This window comes from Perca flavescens, chromosome 22 (assembly GCF_004354835.1).
Source record: "Perca flavescens isolate YP-PL-M2 chromosome 22, PFLA_1.0, whole genome shotgun sequence".
NCBI classification, from domain to species: Eukaryota; Metazoa; Chordata; class Actinopteri; order Perciformes; family Percidae; genus Perca; species Perca flavescens.
Window position 1 is genome coordinate 18,013,832 of NC_041352.1, and position 16,501 is coordinate 18,030,332.

Sequence of the window (16,501 nt, forward strand, 5' to 3'; positions counted from 1 at the left end):
GAGGTTGGGACCTCATTTGCTGGGTTGAGGCTTTTTAGCAGTGGGCTCAGATTAACAGAGAGCTGAGAAAGCATACAGGAATTCCACATTTACCACGCAGCTGCCATGCTTAGATATCATGATAAGAACAGCTCACGTTGTCTTGTATGCAGCAGGAGAAAGTTGCTGCTGGTAGACCCTGACAGACAGGAAGCTAGAAGTCTTTTTCTCATGCAGTGCTGCTGACACAGTATGATGGATGCTGAATTTGAACGCACATGATTTGTAGTTAAAGTAACACTGGTTTCCCCTTTGATCTTTTTGTATTAGCGTGCATACTTGCACATGCAGTCCTTCTGCTCCTCTTGAGACCTACAATACAGAGCTTAACCAAGAATATGCCAGTGTGTGCCAGGTCTCTGCAGGAAGCTCAGGCTTATTACTGTCAGCCGGATGGAGATTTGAGGAGAACATTTGACCTGAGGAGGGCTCTGGAGTATGCTGGGTGACAATTAAGTGAGAGAGACCTGCAAACAGTTGAGCAAGTAATGTTACCCGTGCATTAAAACCCATCCCAAACGGATCTGTAGTTATGCTGTGCGCATAAGGCTTAATCATGCACACTAATAGGATCTGTGCTGCTGAGTAGATCCATAAAAATAGAACAATCCTTCGAGGAAGCAGGCGCCTCGCTCTCATCTCTCCACAACACAGCACAACCTGCTGCTTCTGTTCTGGAGTCTGATGTGTTCATAGTCGTCAAGGTAAATACACTATTTAAAACTATTTTGCAATTTCTTTTGTTTCTGTTTCGCATATAGGATCGCCACAAAGCGATTTGGACAAGGTGTTTCTTTACAGGTACAGCATCAAATGCCATGATAACTTTCTATTAAGATTGATTTTATGACACATGCATGGTCAGTGGGATGTCACACATGCAACCTGAGAGATATATAGAGTTAATGCTCTGTGTTTTCAGTGAAAGTTAATTAAAGGAATTAGCATTAGCATTGAGAAGTCATTACAATATGACATATTTATTTGATGTGGGCAGATTCAGTGCCAGTTTGATACATGTTATCATTCTGTTTTTGTTTATTTCTTTTAATTATGTTGATTGATACATGCACACAGAGATGTAATACATAGAATCAACAGTTGCACACTGTTGTTAAAGGTCCACAGTCCACCCTACATGGGCTAGAACATGAGTACTCTATGTGTAATAAATAATTCAATTGCAGTGTTATTATCCTTGTTATGTAATGTGATTGGATCCGTTGACTGCAGTAGTTTTGGGGATCTCTTTTGGTAATCATGTTTATTTAGCTTTACACTGATGTGATATTCAATGCTAATGGACCACCATTGGGACAATTAGTTACTTTTTGTGTTGTATTCATTTTTAAATGTCCTCTATGTTAAAAATGCTTGAGAAATAGCACCACCTTGTGGCAGGTTACATGGCAGGTCGATATTGGTAGTATATAAAGATATGGTGCTGTGTGGTACCTGTAGCAGAACAATGAGTAAGTTCTGCACTTTTTTTTACAGAGCTCAGGTCAGGATGAGAAGGCTGCTTGTTCAAATTATTTGCATCACTGAAGTGCTGCTTTGTGCGGCTGACTCTCCTCCGCTGAGTGAGGAGGACACACTGAAAGGTAAGGCCTTTATCTATAGAAAACAATTAGATGTACATTTTCTTACAGAATAAATACATTGTATTTGGTGTGTGTAGAGCTGTCTGCAGCAGGAGAGCAGTGTGTTGATGAGGAGATAAAGCGAGCGTTACTGGGGGTGAAGCAGGTGATGGAAACCATGGAGAAAAAAGAGGAGAAGCACAGACATCTCATGGACGCCCTGAGACACAGCAGTGACAAGAAGATGGTATAAAACGAGTTTCTGTTAAATCCAGCCTCTGCAGACCTATTCTATTCACAGTACCATGAAGCCAGACTGTATTTAAACACAATAACTTCTCACAGAACATGACCAGTGTAGTTGAGCAGTTACATGCCTCGTCTTTGTGCGTTATTCTGAAGCCCATGACATATTTTCTGCCTCATAAAGGCAAAGCCTCACAGAGAAACCTCAAAGCAGACAGTGAATAATGAATGGGGGAGTGGGGCTAGTTTAGGGAGTTGAAAGTGTAGTTTTACAGCAGTCAGGATAAATGAACTGTCTGTAGATGAATCTGTTTTTTTTTTTTAAAGTCATTTCAAAATAAAAGGCTTTGTGCCAAGGCCCCAAACCACATTGTATACACTCTGGCTTATTACGAGGTAATGTATCTGAGACAGAACTTTCTGTTTTGGGGTTCCTTCAGGGGGCGATGCAGCTGGTCTGGGAAACCGAGCAAAAACTGAAGGAGGCTGATCAGCAATGTCAAGATTTAACCAAGTCTTCCTTCGATGAATGTCGACCTTGTCTTGAAGATACTTGTAAGGCCTTCTTTACCTCTAAGTGTCGCCGTGGCTTCGCCTCTTTCTCATTTAAGGTTTGACTTATATGTTAGCCTATTATAACTGTCTGTCTCCAAAATGATAACAGTTAAGACTGATTTGTAACAGGCTCCTAACATGATGGTTCTCAGCCAATCTCTCTCTGCAGGTGGAAGAGTTTTTCAGGAAAATGGCAGCCCAACTGGAAGTCACGGATCTTGTTTACAATCAGAACGAGGAGAATGTGGATCGCACCAACTCACCTGAGAACCAGGTCACAGAAGATGGAGCAGATCTGGATCTTCTGCAGGCAGATGCATCCTTCAGCCAGGTGCTGTCAAACATCAGCCTCCTGTACAACCAGAGCATCATACTGGTGAAAAGGATGCAACAGGTGTTGGGGCATTCCTTTCTGGCGGCCTTCACCACAGAGGCCCGACCTAGCCCGCTGTCGGCAATGCAGGGCGACAGGAGCGCTGGCTTCTTCAGTCTGGATCACATCCTCGATTCAGTGTCTGACTTTGGGAGGAACGTGCTGGAAGAATTCAGCTCCACGATGGCTGATGTGTTTGAAGAGATACAAGAAGCAGAGGAGTACTTTCAGCAATCAAGCACAGGTATCTGATGTCATTTGTAGAACTACATTTGTATTAGATATTAGATAATGATATCCACTGCTGTTATTGTATGTTTATCTACACAGATTTAGGATCCCTTTCTGCTTTGGGACTGTCCCAGAGCAGATATCTGTGCAGACCACTCCGCAGACAAGCATCAGAGTGCTGGCAGCTCCAAAGTTTGTGCGAGGCATGTGAAGTTTATCTGTTAAAAGGTAAATAACTGACACAACATTTTTTTTTTGAGTGAGCATCATTGGTTCCAAATGTGTTTATCAGTCACATATAGTATGCACATAAAGTAGTTGTGCAAAAATGTTCCAATCTGTCTTATCTTAGCCTATCTTAAATACAAATTCTGTCCCCTTTTTACCTAGAGGGACAACTAAAACGCTATTTCATACATTGCAGAGTTCACATTGAAGTTGTTGCAAACTAGTCTTTCAACTGAAAGGGTAGAATAGGCATCACAAGTGAAAACATTCACCATGACAGTAATATTTTGATGATTTCTGTTATCAATTATTTTGGCTGATTGTCACTTGGACTGTTAGATTAATCATTTGTTTAATGCCATCTTCAGGTTTTTTGTTTTATATGTAATTTAACACTGATAGAAAATAACTAAGACATTTAATTGATTGTCAAAATTGTTGATTGATGAAGAGGTTGAGAAAATAAAGGTCTATACTGACATGGCACGCTTCTGTACATGTGATCATTTGTACTTACAGAGTGTCCCGCCGTCCAGCAGTTACACTCTGAGATGGAGGAGATGCACATGCTGCTCAACGCCTCCCGTCTGCAGTACGACGACAGGCTGCAGCTGGTCCAGAGACACACAGCGGACACACAGAGATGGTACAGAAACATGGATGACAAGTACGGCTGGGTCAGCCAGCTGTCCAACAGCACAGATGGCCCACACAACATCTTCAGTGTGATCACAGTATGTTTGGAGTAATGCTGGATTTGTCAGACTTTATTTTATAGTAATTAAATTGGGATGTTACAAGGGTTGCTAAGTGCCAAATGCATTTTTATTACTTATTTTATAGTTAATTCTACCTGCAACATGTTATTTTAATTCTGTCATAGATAAAAGACTTGATACCTGAAATGCATTAACAAGGTTTACATTTAAACTCCAAAGCCAAGCCAAAGAAAGGTTACCTGACTGTATATAAATGTAGCCTAAAAATCTGTATGATTAGTTTTGGTGGGCAAGAATATTGTCAGTTATTATTTTTGTTTCTATGGCAGAATATTATTTGTTGTATTGCCATCACTGATGCAGTTTCACTCAATTTCATTTTTCAGGTGAATCCACAGCAACAGATGAAGAGCATCAGACCTAAAGCTGACAGCAGTGTGGTTGTAACCATACTGGACTCTGCCCCAATAACCATCTCAGTCCCAGGAGAGCTGGAGGTGGATGATAATGCGTTTATCCAATATGTAGCTCAGGAGGCTCTGACACTCCATAAACAGAAGATAAGAGGTATTGATCCCCGCAGCGTTGTGGCTTAGTTCATTATTTGGCTCCCAGCTTCACCTGGCAGAGCTCCAAACTGCATTTGAGTCAAATTAAATTTGATTTGAAATTTGAAACCACCAACTTAATACCATGAATCCCTGTGTATTTCTTCAATCTGAGACCCACAATGCAAATTATATGTTTTAATCCAAAATGATAACTTATACTAGGTAACTAAGAAACAATCATAAATTGAATCTTTCGTTGACTTTGTATTCAAAGATTAAAATGCAACCATGTGCAATATGTAGCATTGATATTGGAGCCATGGGAATATTTACACTTAAATTGATTAATGTGTAGGTATATTCCAGCATTCACACATGATCTTCAGATGCTGAATAAAAAATCTAGGTTTTGAACAATTAGGTATTGTAAATTAAATTTTTTTAATTGAAAATGTACATGCACATTTGTGTATTTTGTCAAGCTGATATTTAAATAATTAGAACATATTTTCTGCAACCTTTTTTTTGGAACAATATTTGCAAAGACAAAACTTTACTCGTTTATTTATGTATTACTATAATTTAATTCTTATTTCTGGTTAACGTTTGAAAATTAAGAAAGGTTCCTATTTGAGTTTTTTTTTTTTTTTTTTTTTTTTTACATGGGTTTTTAAAGAAGAAAAAAAGCAAGGCGCGCTTTTTTTCAGTACTCTCGCGAGTTTTCTTCGTCAATACGGAAGTCTTCTTTATATTTACCCGGGAAATATTCACTGGCGTTCAAACAACACAACAGAGTTGTCTGTGTAAAATCGTCTACTCGAATGTCCACAAAAATGCCCGCAACTTCAGAAATACACACAGCAAACGGTTGTAAAATGGAGGAGCAGAAGCAGCCCGCGGCGACGGCGGAAGAAAAGAAGAACTTCGGGGTTTTCTGTGATGAACGCGGGTATCTGGATCAGATCGAGTACATCATGCAGCACGGCCGCAGGAAGGGAGACCGAACCGGGACAGGAGTCATCTCGGTGTTCGGTGCTCAGGCCAGATACAGTCTGCGAGGTCTGTAAGGTTCCACTTTGTTTGTTTGGTAATTATCTATTTACTGCAAATGTTGAGGATGCTGGTAAACAGTGGTGGAGGAAGTAACGTTATACAGGTCCTTCCTTTACTGAAGTAACGTTAAAAGTATTACTACTATACTATGTAATAAAAAGACAATACTCCTACATAACAGTCCTGCATTCAAAATTCAAAAGTATCTGCAAAATAAACTCAAGTATCAAAAGTAAATTATGCAGAACGGCCCTCAGAGTGTCCTATAACGTTATAAATAATAATCATGAGATGTATAAAATATTTGGTAGTTTAATTAATCAACAGTGCATCCTTTTTTTATGAAGTAAGTAACCACGTTTTGTTTGTTAAATCTCAATTTGCAAAGTAACTAATAAATAAAGGTGTCAAACGTAGTAGAGTAAGAAATTCAATAGTTCTCCATTTTAGTGGAGTAACAGTTTAAAATAGCATGAAATTAAAGTACTCAAGTAAAGTAAACGTTATTCAGTATATGAGTTTAAATCTACAGTACATGAACTCTGCTGAAATTAGTTTATCACAGATCTATTGCTACAGGAAGGCCAGATACATGAATATTCGTGATCGTTCAGAAAACAGTGTCAGCAGTACATGGTTTGTCCACCAGGGAGCACTGACAGGTTTATTTGTAATCCATTTCCCATACATGGCTTAGTCATAGTTTTTTAATAATCATGTTTGTTTATATCGTAATATGAAATAACCTGTTCCTGTTTACTTGTAGATCAGTTTCCCCTGCTGACAACCAAGAGAGTATTTTGGAAAGGGATCCTTGAAGAACTGCTGTGGTTTATTAAGGTGAGGAGGGGTGTGTGTGTGAAATATTTTTCCTCTAGTGGTATAAAGGCATGCACAATAAATTGTTATAAAATTGCGATCTCGATTCACGATTTAATTTTTAAATGACTTTCTTCCATTCATTTATTGAAAGCATTTGACATTAACATGTTTTAATGATGTAAAGACATGATAGAGCCTGTATCAGGGCCATATTTAGTTCAATGTGTTATGTCAGTATTTTTGGTAGCCTACTGTACTTAAATGGCCAGTATGTACTTTATTTTCTTTATTCATTGAAGCCTCTATATCTATAGGCTTGTGGGGTTGCGCAATGTGCTATAGGTGCCACAAAAAAAAAAATCTGTTTCGTACTGCAGTTTTGTTTTGTCATGGTTTGTGTGTGCAATAAACATTACACTTTGTGAGAAAAAAATCGTGGCAAAGAATCGTGAGATCACTTCTAAGCTTAAAAAAAAATCGTGATTCATATTTTTCCACGAATTGTGCAGGCCTAGTATAAAGCCATGCAGATAGTTATGGGTTTGATGGCTTCTATCCTTGAAAATAAATAAAAATAAATAAATGCATTTGGAAAAAGGACTACCATGGCTTTCTCGATTACATCAGATGCAGACACCTCAGATTAAAATCCACCAGAAAAATATCTACATCATGGCTACATGCCTGAAAAGATGGCTCAGAAAATATTTCTTTTTCAATTTGTTTTAGTTTTTTTTTCTTTAGGTTCACATTTAGGATTTGTGTCAAAAACACTGAATTGCACTCTAATATTTCTTTTACTGAGGCCACAGGGATCAACAAATGCCAAGGAGCTCTCAGAGAAAGGGGTAAAGATTTGGGAAGCCAATGGGTCCCGGAACTTCCTGGACAACCTTGGGTTCACAGAGAGAGAGGAAGGCGACCTGGGGCCTGTGTATGGTTTCCAGTGGAGACACTTTGGTGCAGAGTACACAAACATGCATGCAGGTACAGTTACAGTACAGCTGCACCCAGTTTAATGTGCAGTGACAAAGGCTTTTTTGGTTTATCGGTTGCTACACTGATTAAGTGTGTAGCATCTACTCAAGTTCATATTTACAAATCACATATTCCCCTTTTTGAAGGCTAAAACACATCTTGTTTTTTTAATTTTGTTTTTAAATCAAGTCACCACAAATGGACTTGTTTTAAGTAGAATTTGAAGTAACCAAATGTGGATTTGGTTTGAATGATCATCGTAATTTGGAGATGCTGCTGGCTGAGGCACCATCCAGGCAATTATTCACACAAATTATTAATGGACATTTTAATTGGGTATCTTTTGTAAAGACTTTGCAACTGGTTGTGGGATCTACATTGGGAACTGCAGTTAGGCTTCTATTTCTAAAAGCAGGATCATCTCTGACAAAAATATAAGATTTATGCACAATAGAAACATAGCTATATTTCTGTCTGTACAGTAAATATGAAGCTGCAGACAGTTAGCTTAGCATAAAGACTGGAAGGGGGGGGGTAAGCATGATTCTCTAAATGTAGAACTATTTCTTTTTAAATAGATCATATTTGGTAGGCATATTGCACAATAGTGGCTACACATACATAACCGTAGTACTGTGCCTCAGATCTTAAAAGGATAATTTTTATAAATTTCTTCAACAGATTACACGGGACAAGGTGTTGACCAGCTGCAGAAGGTCATTGATACTATCAATAAGAATCCAGAGGACAGACGGATCATCATGTGTGCGTGGAACCCCAAAGGTGCGGCATGTACACATTTTAAACTTCTTGAGAATGAATCCTAAACTGCTCTAAAGCTCTAGTTACACCTGATTGTAGTGATGTTGTATCATTTTAAATTTGTTGCAGACCTACCCCTCATGGCTCTGCCCCCCTGCCACGCCCTGTGTCAGTTCTACGTGTGTGATGGCGAGCTGTCGTGTCAGCTGTACCAGCGTTCAGGTGATATGGGTCTGGGGGTGCCTTTCAATATTGCCAGCTATGCACTTCTTACCTACATGATTGCACACATCACAGGACTCAAGGTAAGAGCACTGTGCTTTTGTCACAACTAATTTTTAGCGTATTGTCATGCTCACCTCACCGGTCGTGTTTTTTTCCCCACTCTGTCCCTCCAGCCCGGTGACTTTGTTCACACTCTGGGAGACGCTCACATCTACGTCAACCACATCGAACCTCTCAAAGTACAGGTGGGTTAGTTAAAGACTGCTTTCTGTCCCCCCCCCCGCTCTCCACGTGATTTCAAACTTACACATCCGTCTAAATTCGCAGCTTCAGAGGGAGATCCGCCCCTTCCCCAAGCTGAAGATCCTGAGAAAAGTGGAGAGCATCAATGATTTCCGTGCAGAGGACTTTGAGATCTGCGACTACAACCCTCATCCAACCATTAAGATGCAGATGGCTGTCTAAGTGTGTGTAAGTGTGTGTGTGTGTGTGTGTGTGTGTGTGTGTGTGTGTGTGTGTGCGCGTTTGTTTAACTGTGTCATGTTCAGTTTATCCAAAACAAAAAGGTTAAGAGTTAATTCTTTTCTGATTTTGGTGAAATTATGCTTTTAAACCACAAAGTTATTGCAGGAAAGTGTTTTCTCCTATTACTGAAAGTATACAAATGCCAGTTAGATAAGTTTAATTTGTAAATAAAGAATTTACATTTGTGTCAGCTTGTAGATGATTGTTATTGACCCAACATGAGTCTAGCAGTAAAACACCCTTAATATTACAGAAGTCTAGAATTTAAAAGTGTCTGCTACACTTCTACTCTTGCAGTTTATAAGTGCAATCCATTTTCACCCCACTTAACCCTTGTGTTGATTTAGGGTCAAATTGACCCGTTTTCAATTTTTGTTTTATATCAGAAGAAAAGAAAAATTTTACAAATTTAAAACGTTGGAAAAAGCAAAAACAAACTGAAAAAAGGCGTCAAACATCGAAAAAAGGTTGACGGGAAGACCACACAAAAGGTTAACCCAGAAAAAAAAAAAAGCCTTGGGTTAAATGTTTGACATAAAGTCCTCATTTGTTTATGATCAGCTTCCATACATCTCCGTCAGGGTACTGGTGTCTCTGCACTGTTGATTCCAGCATCTCACAAGAGTAGCCCGGCTCCTGAGAACAATAAGCACAGTGTACATTTACTCAAGTAATGTACTATAGTACTTGTACTTGAGTATTTTTCATTTTTTGCTACTTTTGACTTCTGCATATAAATAGTACTTGTTAACGTACATACATCCATCCATCCATCCATCAATAGCCCGGGCTTCTATTTACCCAAATCGCCGAAATGCACCGGCTTGTATTTGAGACAGGCCTTTAATTAATAGGAGGTTACCACATTATATTAATATTTTTAAATTCGTATTATTCGTATTTAATTAATATTTATAATTAATTCGTTACGCAGTAAATCTCTCCTCCTGCATACACTTCTTTTGCCTTGGCCCTGATCATTTTACGTGAGACTCTGAGATGCTTTGCCCGCATGCTGTGGATCCACTCACACACGCTCACCTCCAGCTCTTCACTGACCTTCCTCCTCCCTCCACCTCGCAGTCTGGCCCTTTTGTCGTCTTCCTCGGACAGACCTTGCAGTTCTGCTTTATGTTTACGCCATTCTCGCACTCTCTTAGGATCAATCGAGAAATGTCTTGCCGCTGCTTTTCCCGAATTTTGTTCGGCAAATTTGACAACTGTCGGCTTAAATGTCAAATCATACTTTTTTTCTTTTTGTCTCCATGGTGGTATTGAGAGAATTAAGAAAAGCTGAAGACCAAAAGAAAGTTCGTTAACCTGTTTGTTATGTTGCCATAATGAGTCGTTTATGAACGGTTGCGTCTGTCACGTGAAATCAAATCAAAACTTAGAACAAACAATCCGACGGGTTTTAAAAGATCAAATACAACCCGACACGAAAAAAAAAAAAAAAAGCAGGCCTCTATTTGAGACCGGCCTTTATTTACCCAAATCTGTTGTCACACCAGGCGTTTAAAAGAGACAGGCGTCTATTTGGGACTCGGCTATTATTTGAAGTTTTACGGTATATACATCTATATATAGATAGATAGATAGATAGATAGATAGATAGATAGATACTTTGCAGATTTTGATTAATATAAAATAAATTATGATGTACTGTCAGTTGAGGTAAGACTTTGATTCCTTGGTGAAATTCACAAGCTACCTGACAGTAAACACGCCCGCACGCATGAATACAGGACTGCAGAAGTTAATTTTATAAGATAGCTGGCTTATGTCCTTATCTTACCTTGGGAGGCATGTAGTGGGCGTCCTGAATTACCACAGGACTGGTGAAGTGTTCATGTAGGTGATCAACATATTCACACATTCTGAAAGAAAAAGTGATGCCAATATCATTTGCTCATCAGTTACAGTGAGGAGCTCTTAACTGGTGACAAAAACAAATCTTGCTCTTACCGGTCGCTGAGACTTCCAGACACCCCGATGTAGTCGAACAGAATCAGATGCTGGACGAGCTCACAGAGACCGACTCCTCCAGCATGAGGACAAACGGGCACTAAAAGAAGAGCCATCGTAGTGTGTGTCTGAAACCAGACTGAACTGAATACATCATTTAGAAACACTATTAGTTTAATAGCGAAAATTTAGTTTTTCATTTGACCTCCAATCAGTTGGTACAATAAGTTACACATTTTGATTGGTCCATTAACCTTTTACTCCCTTTTGTTGCTTTCAAGGCTCCAAAAAAAGATTTAGCTTTATATTATTGCTTTTAAGGCTTCATATATGACTTGTGTGATTGTTTTCATGTCTTGAGTTTTACCCTGGAACTTGTGGGCCATCAGAAGCACAGCCAGGTTCTCATTGACACTGCCCAGCCGACAGCTGTCTATCTGGACAAACTGCAGAGCCGAGGCCTGGAGGAACTGCTTAAACATCACCCTGCTGTGACACTGGAAAGGAAACAGGTACCGAACTAGAAACTATTGATTCATCAGCCACTGATATGTATGCGAGAACAAACACGGAGCTCTGACCTGCTCTCCTGTTGCCACCCCAATCCCGAGAGGAGCCAAAGCCTGCAGCAACAAAGTCAAATATCTTTTATCAGTCTTCAACCACGGATGGATTACTGAAGCGGCCTACTAGGTACAGACCCAGGGGACCGGCAGGCAAAGAAAAATTACCACAAAGATGTGAAATGACCACAAAAAGGATGCAAAAAAAAGAAATTAAAAAAAACCTATCCAGAAAGAGACACAAAACAACTACAAAGAATAACATAATTACCACAAAGAGATGCAAAATGACAACAAAAAGAGACACACAATGACTTGCGTTGTGTGTCTCTTTCCATCTTGCAACTATTTTGAAGGGGTGGGGGGCCTTTTACATGTCGTGCTCAGGGTGCCGCTTGTCTCATGGTCCGTCCACGTCTTCAACACAAAAACATGTGAGCAAGCTGGAAACTAACAGCGTTATTTTTTTCAGTAACGGAGTAATCAAATGAATTACTTTTCCCATTGTTGCGACACCGTTATCGTTACTGAGAATGTAAAGTGGCGCGTTACTACAATTTGGTTGAATGAAGCGCGAGGTGTCGGGCTTTGGCTACACACCAGCTGCCTGGAGAGAACAGGGGGGGGAGGGGGGATGATGACACCGTTGCAAATGCGATGATGATTGGCTGGGTGGGTGGATGTCCTGCTCACAATGTCTCACTGCAAGCTCCGACTACCACTAAACACAGCACAGCGACAATGGCGACGAGCCAGGGAATTTCAAAAGGTAGTGTTTTCGAACTGGAAGTACCGGCATTACTTCTCCCTCATTAAAATTAAAGGCAAGAATGTTTATGTAACATGCGCGCTATGCCCAGGAAAAAAAAAAAAGTTCCTCAAGCAACTCTAATCATATGAAGCACCTCACATCAACACATGCTAACACGACACTTGTTGCTGCTTAATTTTGCACTTGAATTTTATTTTCAATATTTATTTTTTATGTTATTTCTATGCATATCATATAGCAGGCTGCAATCGATTGAGTTCAAATAAATACCTAAAATAGCCTACTGTATATAGTGTTTTTATGTAATGAGTTAATATAAACATCTTTGACGTTAAAGATGTTATAGAACGTAATAGCGTTATAGAACATAAAAAAATAACGTCAGTTACTTTGCTGAGTAATTACTTTTACAATGTGGTAACTGAGTTACTAACAATTACTTTTTGGGAGAAGTAATTTGTAATTTGTAACTGTAACTAATTACTTTTTTAAAGTAAGATGACCAACACTGTTCCTTACCTTGGAAATAGCAGCGTGACCCAGGATGTCGTCTGGAGACGTGGGCTCCTCGATCCAAAGAGGTTTGAACTCAGCCAGGCTGGACACCCAGCTGATGGCCTCGGCTACGCCCCATCTCTGGTTGGCATCCATCATCTAAACACAAAAACACTTTAGTATACAGTTATGTCCCGATGTCTTTTATTGCTCTCAAAAGCTGTGCCTTGTCTAATCTTTGTAGTTTTACCTTGTACCCTGTTCTGCTTTGTTGCCAATCTTTTTACTTCTGTGCTGTGTCTTATTTTGTGCTAAGTTCTGCTATGCTTGTGTTGACTTTTTTATATATATTTAAAAAGGCTTTTTTAACATTGAGGCCAGTGGCCTACAGATGATTTTTAACCCATGTTTAATCATGCGTTTTAATTAATTTGCACTGTGCACTTTCTAAATAAACTGAACTTAATTGAAATGAAATCAATGAATGTAAATACAATAGTTAGGGGGGAAACAACGTTACCAAAGTGTTACTGGGTCCAATCATTTGCCTTATGAGGCGGCACCTGCGTATGTCGTCTTCTAGATCAGCACCGACTTTCACCTTGAACTTGGTCCAACCACTTTTAAGTGCATCCGTGCAGAGCTTTAGAAACACACAACTGACATTTTTATCTGAATACTATTGGTCCAACCTGAGAAATGACACACACTTTATAGCACAGAGACCTGTTTGAGCCGCTGGTCTGAGTATCCAAGCCATGCACAGGAGGTGGTGTAGGCAGGATAACCCTCTTTCAGCATGCGATCCTCTGGGAGGCGAGAGAAGCAGTCCACACAGGTAATAAACACTCAAAGAGAAGGGTGTTTTAATAGAGCAATAGTGGAGTGCTGGGGACTAATATGCCTGCTAAAAGCAGTTAGTTTCTAAAGAGGCAATTTCGTTTTGCTAAATTCCTTTCAGCCATTAATGAATCTTTTTTTAGTGTGCTCACCTCTGTGCTGCTTGCCATCCTGTGCTTTCATGAGTATGTCTGAATAAGAAAAGAAAAGCAGAAAAAGAGTATTGGCTTTGACTTCACTGCATTCAAACTGCTGGACATACCGATATACTGCACATCATAAACCAGTCTCACCTAGAGCCTCCTCCTCTGTAAGCGCATCAGTGATGTATCTGAAGTCAATGCATGAGACAATCTGCTTGGGATCCTGAATTGATACACATAAGACACATTCTAATCACATCCTGGACATAAATAAATAAAAAAAAAAAAACACCTAAATTTCCTGTGACTCACCATGTCAACAAGCAGCTTCCACAGCGGCTGCAGGAAAATGATGATGAACTCATGAGTCATAAAGTGTCATGCTTGTGAAGGAAATTGTGTTTTTCTCATAATGCCTCAAACAGTCCCCACCTTGCCCTCTGCCCTCGCCCACAGATCCCACACAGCATTCAGGACTGCAGCCGTGGCCAGGTGGATCACTCCTTTCTCTGGGCCCAACTGGTTCAGACGAGTTTAAAAAAAAAAGACACCTTGACATTCCCTTTATGGAGTTTAACATTGCATAGGCAGGTAGCACTAAAAAACACTTAAGTGTAGTGTCCATTAAAAGTGTGTGTTACAAAAAGAGGCAGAATGTGAAAAACTAACAGCAAAATGAAGACCTGATGGAAATAAAGATGTAGTTACAGACAGTTAAAAAAGTGTGCAAGCATAGCACTATGGGAAATTGATTAATTAAATTTATTTTACACATAAATAGCTTTTCTTTGTATCTGAAGAGCTTCTTTTATTTTATTATTGGCTGCATGCACACAACTTCTTGAAAAGAGTGCAAAGTACCATTATACATTTATTTGTCTTGGCCCATTGGGACCTTAAAAAACTAGAGATTGTTTTTCACATTATGATACCTTTTGCACACATAAATTTCTTTCCTTGGTACTGAAGAGCCTCTTTTGCACGGACCTGACACTACTACTTAAAAAACCTGCATTGGCCCATCAGTCTTCACCAGAATTTTAATCAGGGCCCTTTAAAAAACTAGATTAGAGGACCTGTGGATCCTTGCAATATTATGAGAAAACAACTCAGTAGTAGCAGTAACCAAACAGGATTAATGTATCTCATAGACCTTTTTCACAGCAGACCTGTCATAGTAGGAACACAGGTGTATTCAAAACCATTAATGATGGCTGCATTTCACTTAGGAGAGGCCCTGGTATTGTGCATGCTGACTCACTGAAATAGCTTACTGGGACACTTGATGGAACTGAACCTTCATTAAGGTTATCCATTTCCTACTATGACAAGTCAAAATGTCTGCTGTGAAAAAAGTCCATAGTGGATGAGGAGAACGATGCCACATATCTTCTTGATATCTTAGTAAACTAAGAATAAATGTAGTTAAATGAATCCATGGCAAGATAAGAGGATGTGAATCACTCTCTCCATGTTGGGAAATGTACAGCAAGGTAAGAAGGATTTTTGAGGCGCAGGCTGCATTGTTCAGAGTTCTCTATATCTGTAGTATACTGTTGACAGTGCTTGTGTGCCTGTTCTTACCCATCTCATCTGACTATCACTAGTCAGGAGGCGGTAAAATCCACGGAAGTCGCTCACAATGTCCTGCAAGAATTTTCCGACAACGAGACCAGCCAGGGCCTCCACAGCACACACCACTGCGGGTTACATTTAACACACACATCCACCTCTAAAAAGCATGAACGCTCGAGGCAACCAAACCTCATATGTAACATATGTTTTACTGCATTTGTCTTTGAACACATGAAATCGTTTGTATTGTGTTTAATAAACTTTGCCACTAGATGGCGGTGTACGGTTCAACCATTGGACCAACCATGGGTTCAACTCGTATTAAGAGAACGAACGGTTCAACTTGCACACAAGCCAAGAAGAGAAAGTGGAAAAGAAATGTTGCCTTCATGTACAGACTGTACGAAATCTTACCGATACCTACATTTAACATTTGATTATTAAGAAGCAATGTCATATTTACCATTTTAGTCTTTTGTGTGCCTGTTTTGTAAATGTTTTTACTTTGGTTACGATACTACGATAATTATTTATGTTGGATATTATGTATTTAATCAAAGCTTATTAATGAAACAACAGCATTTCGGCATTTAATGTAATCAGCTGATATATAGGCTGTATAATTTCATCCAACTTAGTTCAATTCACAAATAGGCTACAATGATTGGAACTTGCAAAAGTTGTATTTACACTCCAGAGAATCGTAATTCGGAGTTTATTTGGAGCACAAGAACGTATTCGCAACATTGTAGGCCAACCTGTTTAACAGGCATTCCGAAGCCTAGTGTTGGTCGTGTTCTGAGACTAAGTGCGTTGTTTAATTGTTCGTATTTTGTGCATTGTGTAAACTTTACCAATCTCAGTGCCTTTCCCCAGAGTGAATGTGAAGCCGAAGCCTTTCAACCCGTAGTCCGTGTCGATTACCACATATGCGGTTGAATAATCCGGGTCGGTGTGCTGCAGGGTGGGAAGTTAATAAAAGTCTTGGCAAATTTACAATACATGCACACAGCACAGTGTTGCTACAGCTGCACAAACGTCCTTACCATCGCATCAGAGCCGTGCTGCTCCAAAGACGTCGGGAATCTCACATCCCTGACTGTCACATTAATAATTTTATGCGACATTTTGTCACCGGGTTTACATCTACTGTCTATGATTTACATCCGCCTTGTGACCATACCCTGTGACTCAAGAGTAGTTTATGCTTCATACGTCACTTGTCAAAGTTGATCCCACCCACCCCAGCCTGTCATTG

The 16,501-nt window shown here is 39.6% G+C and overlaps 3 protein-coding genes across 3 annotated transcripts; 2 read left to right on the forward strand and 1 right to left on the reverse strand.

Moving 5' to 3' along the window:
* Positions 1-1,549: 1,549 nt before the first annotated feature.
* On the forward strand, positions 1,550-4,570 carry LOC114549566 (clusterin-like protein 1). Its single transcript, XM_028569925.1, has 7 exons — positions 1,550-1,643; positions 1,721-1,869; positions 2,309-2,479; positions 2,593-3,040; positions 3,127-3,255; positions 3,775-3,989; positions 4,361-4,570. Exons 1-7 carry the CDS (start codon positions 1,550-1,552, stop codon positions 4,568-4,570), a joined length of 1,416 nt encoding a protein of 471 aa, XP_028425726.1.
* A 649-nt stretch (positions 4,571-5,219) lies between these two features.
* Positions 5,220-9,080, forward strand: tyms (thymidylate synthetase). The gene is made up of 7 exons (XM_028569923.1): positions 5,220-5,584; positions 6,345-6,418; positions 7,213-7,387; positions 8,060-8,161; positions 8,270-8,445; positions 8,539-8,610; positions 8,693-9,080. Exons 1-7 carry the CDS (start codon positions 5,347-5,349, stop codon positions 8,828-8,830), a joined length of 975 nt encoding a protein of 324 aa, XP_028425724.1. The 5' UTR covers positions 5,220-5,346; the 3' UTR covers positions 8,831-9,080.
* Positions 9,081-9,411: 331 nt separating this feature from the next.
* enosf1 (enolase superfamily member 1) lies at positions 9,412-16,438 on the reverse strand. The gene is made up of 15 exons (XM_028569869.1): positions 16,290-16,438; positions 16,098-16,200; positions 15,253-15,368; positions 14,101-14,187; positions 13,981-14,007; positions 13,819-13,891; positions 13,678-13,716; positions 13,412-13,494; positions 13,206-13,328; positions 12,710-12,844; positions 11,437-11,478; positions 11,223-11,352; positions 10,856-10,955; positions 10,686-10,767; positions 9,412-9,526 (listed from the first exon to the last, which is right to left on the reverse strand). The coding sequence occupies exons 1-15, from the start codon at positions 16,368-16,370 to the stop codon at positions 9,434-9,436; spliced, it is 1,314 nt and encodes a 437-aa protein (XP_028425670.1). The 5' UTR covers positions 16,371-16,438; the 3' UTR covers positions 9,412-9,433.
* Positions 16,439-16,501: the final 63 nt, after the last annotated feature.

Excerpts from the sequence above, each read along its gene's own strand:
- LOC114549566 (XM_028569925.1), top strand. The coding sequence starts at position 1,550 with ATGAGAAGGCTGCTTGTTCAAATTATTTGCATCACTGAAGTGCTGCTT. Across the intron at positions 1,870-2,308 it reads ACAGCAGTGACAAGAAGATG|GGGGCGATGCAGCTGGTCTG; the intron begins GTATAAAACGAG and ends GGGTTCCTTCAG. Across the intron at positions 3,990-4,360 it reads ACATCTTCAGTGTGATCACA|GTGAATCCACAGCAACAGAT; the intron begins GTATGTTTGGAG and ends TTCATTTTTCAG.
- tyms (XM_028569923.1), top strand. The coding sequence starts at position 5,347 with ATGTCCACAAAAATGCCCGCAACTTCAGAAATACACACAGCAAACGGT. Across the intron at positions 6,419-7,212 it reads AACTGCTGTGGTTTATTAAG|GGATCAACAAATGCCAAGGA; the intron begins GTGAGGAGGGGT and ends CTGAGGCCACAG. Across the intron at positions 8,162-8,269 it reads GTGTGCGTGGAACCCCAAAG|ACCTACCCCTCATGGCTCTG; the intron begins GTGCGGCATGTA and ends AATTTGTTGCAG.
- enosf1 (XM_028569869.1), bottom strand. The coding sequence starts at position 16,370 with ATGTCGCATAAAATTATTAATGTGACAGTCAGGGATGTGAGATTCCCG. Across the intron at positions 15,369-16,097 it reads GGGGAAAGGCACTGAGATTG|TGGTGTGTGCTGTGGAGGCC; the intron begins GTAAAGTTTACA and ends TGTAACCCGCAG. Across the intron at positions 13,329-13,411 it reads CAGACCAGCGGCTCAAACAG|CTCTGCACGGATGCACTTAA; the intron begins GTCTCTGTGCTA and ends GTGTTTCTAAAG.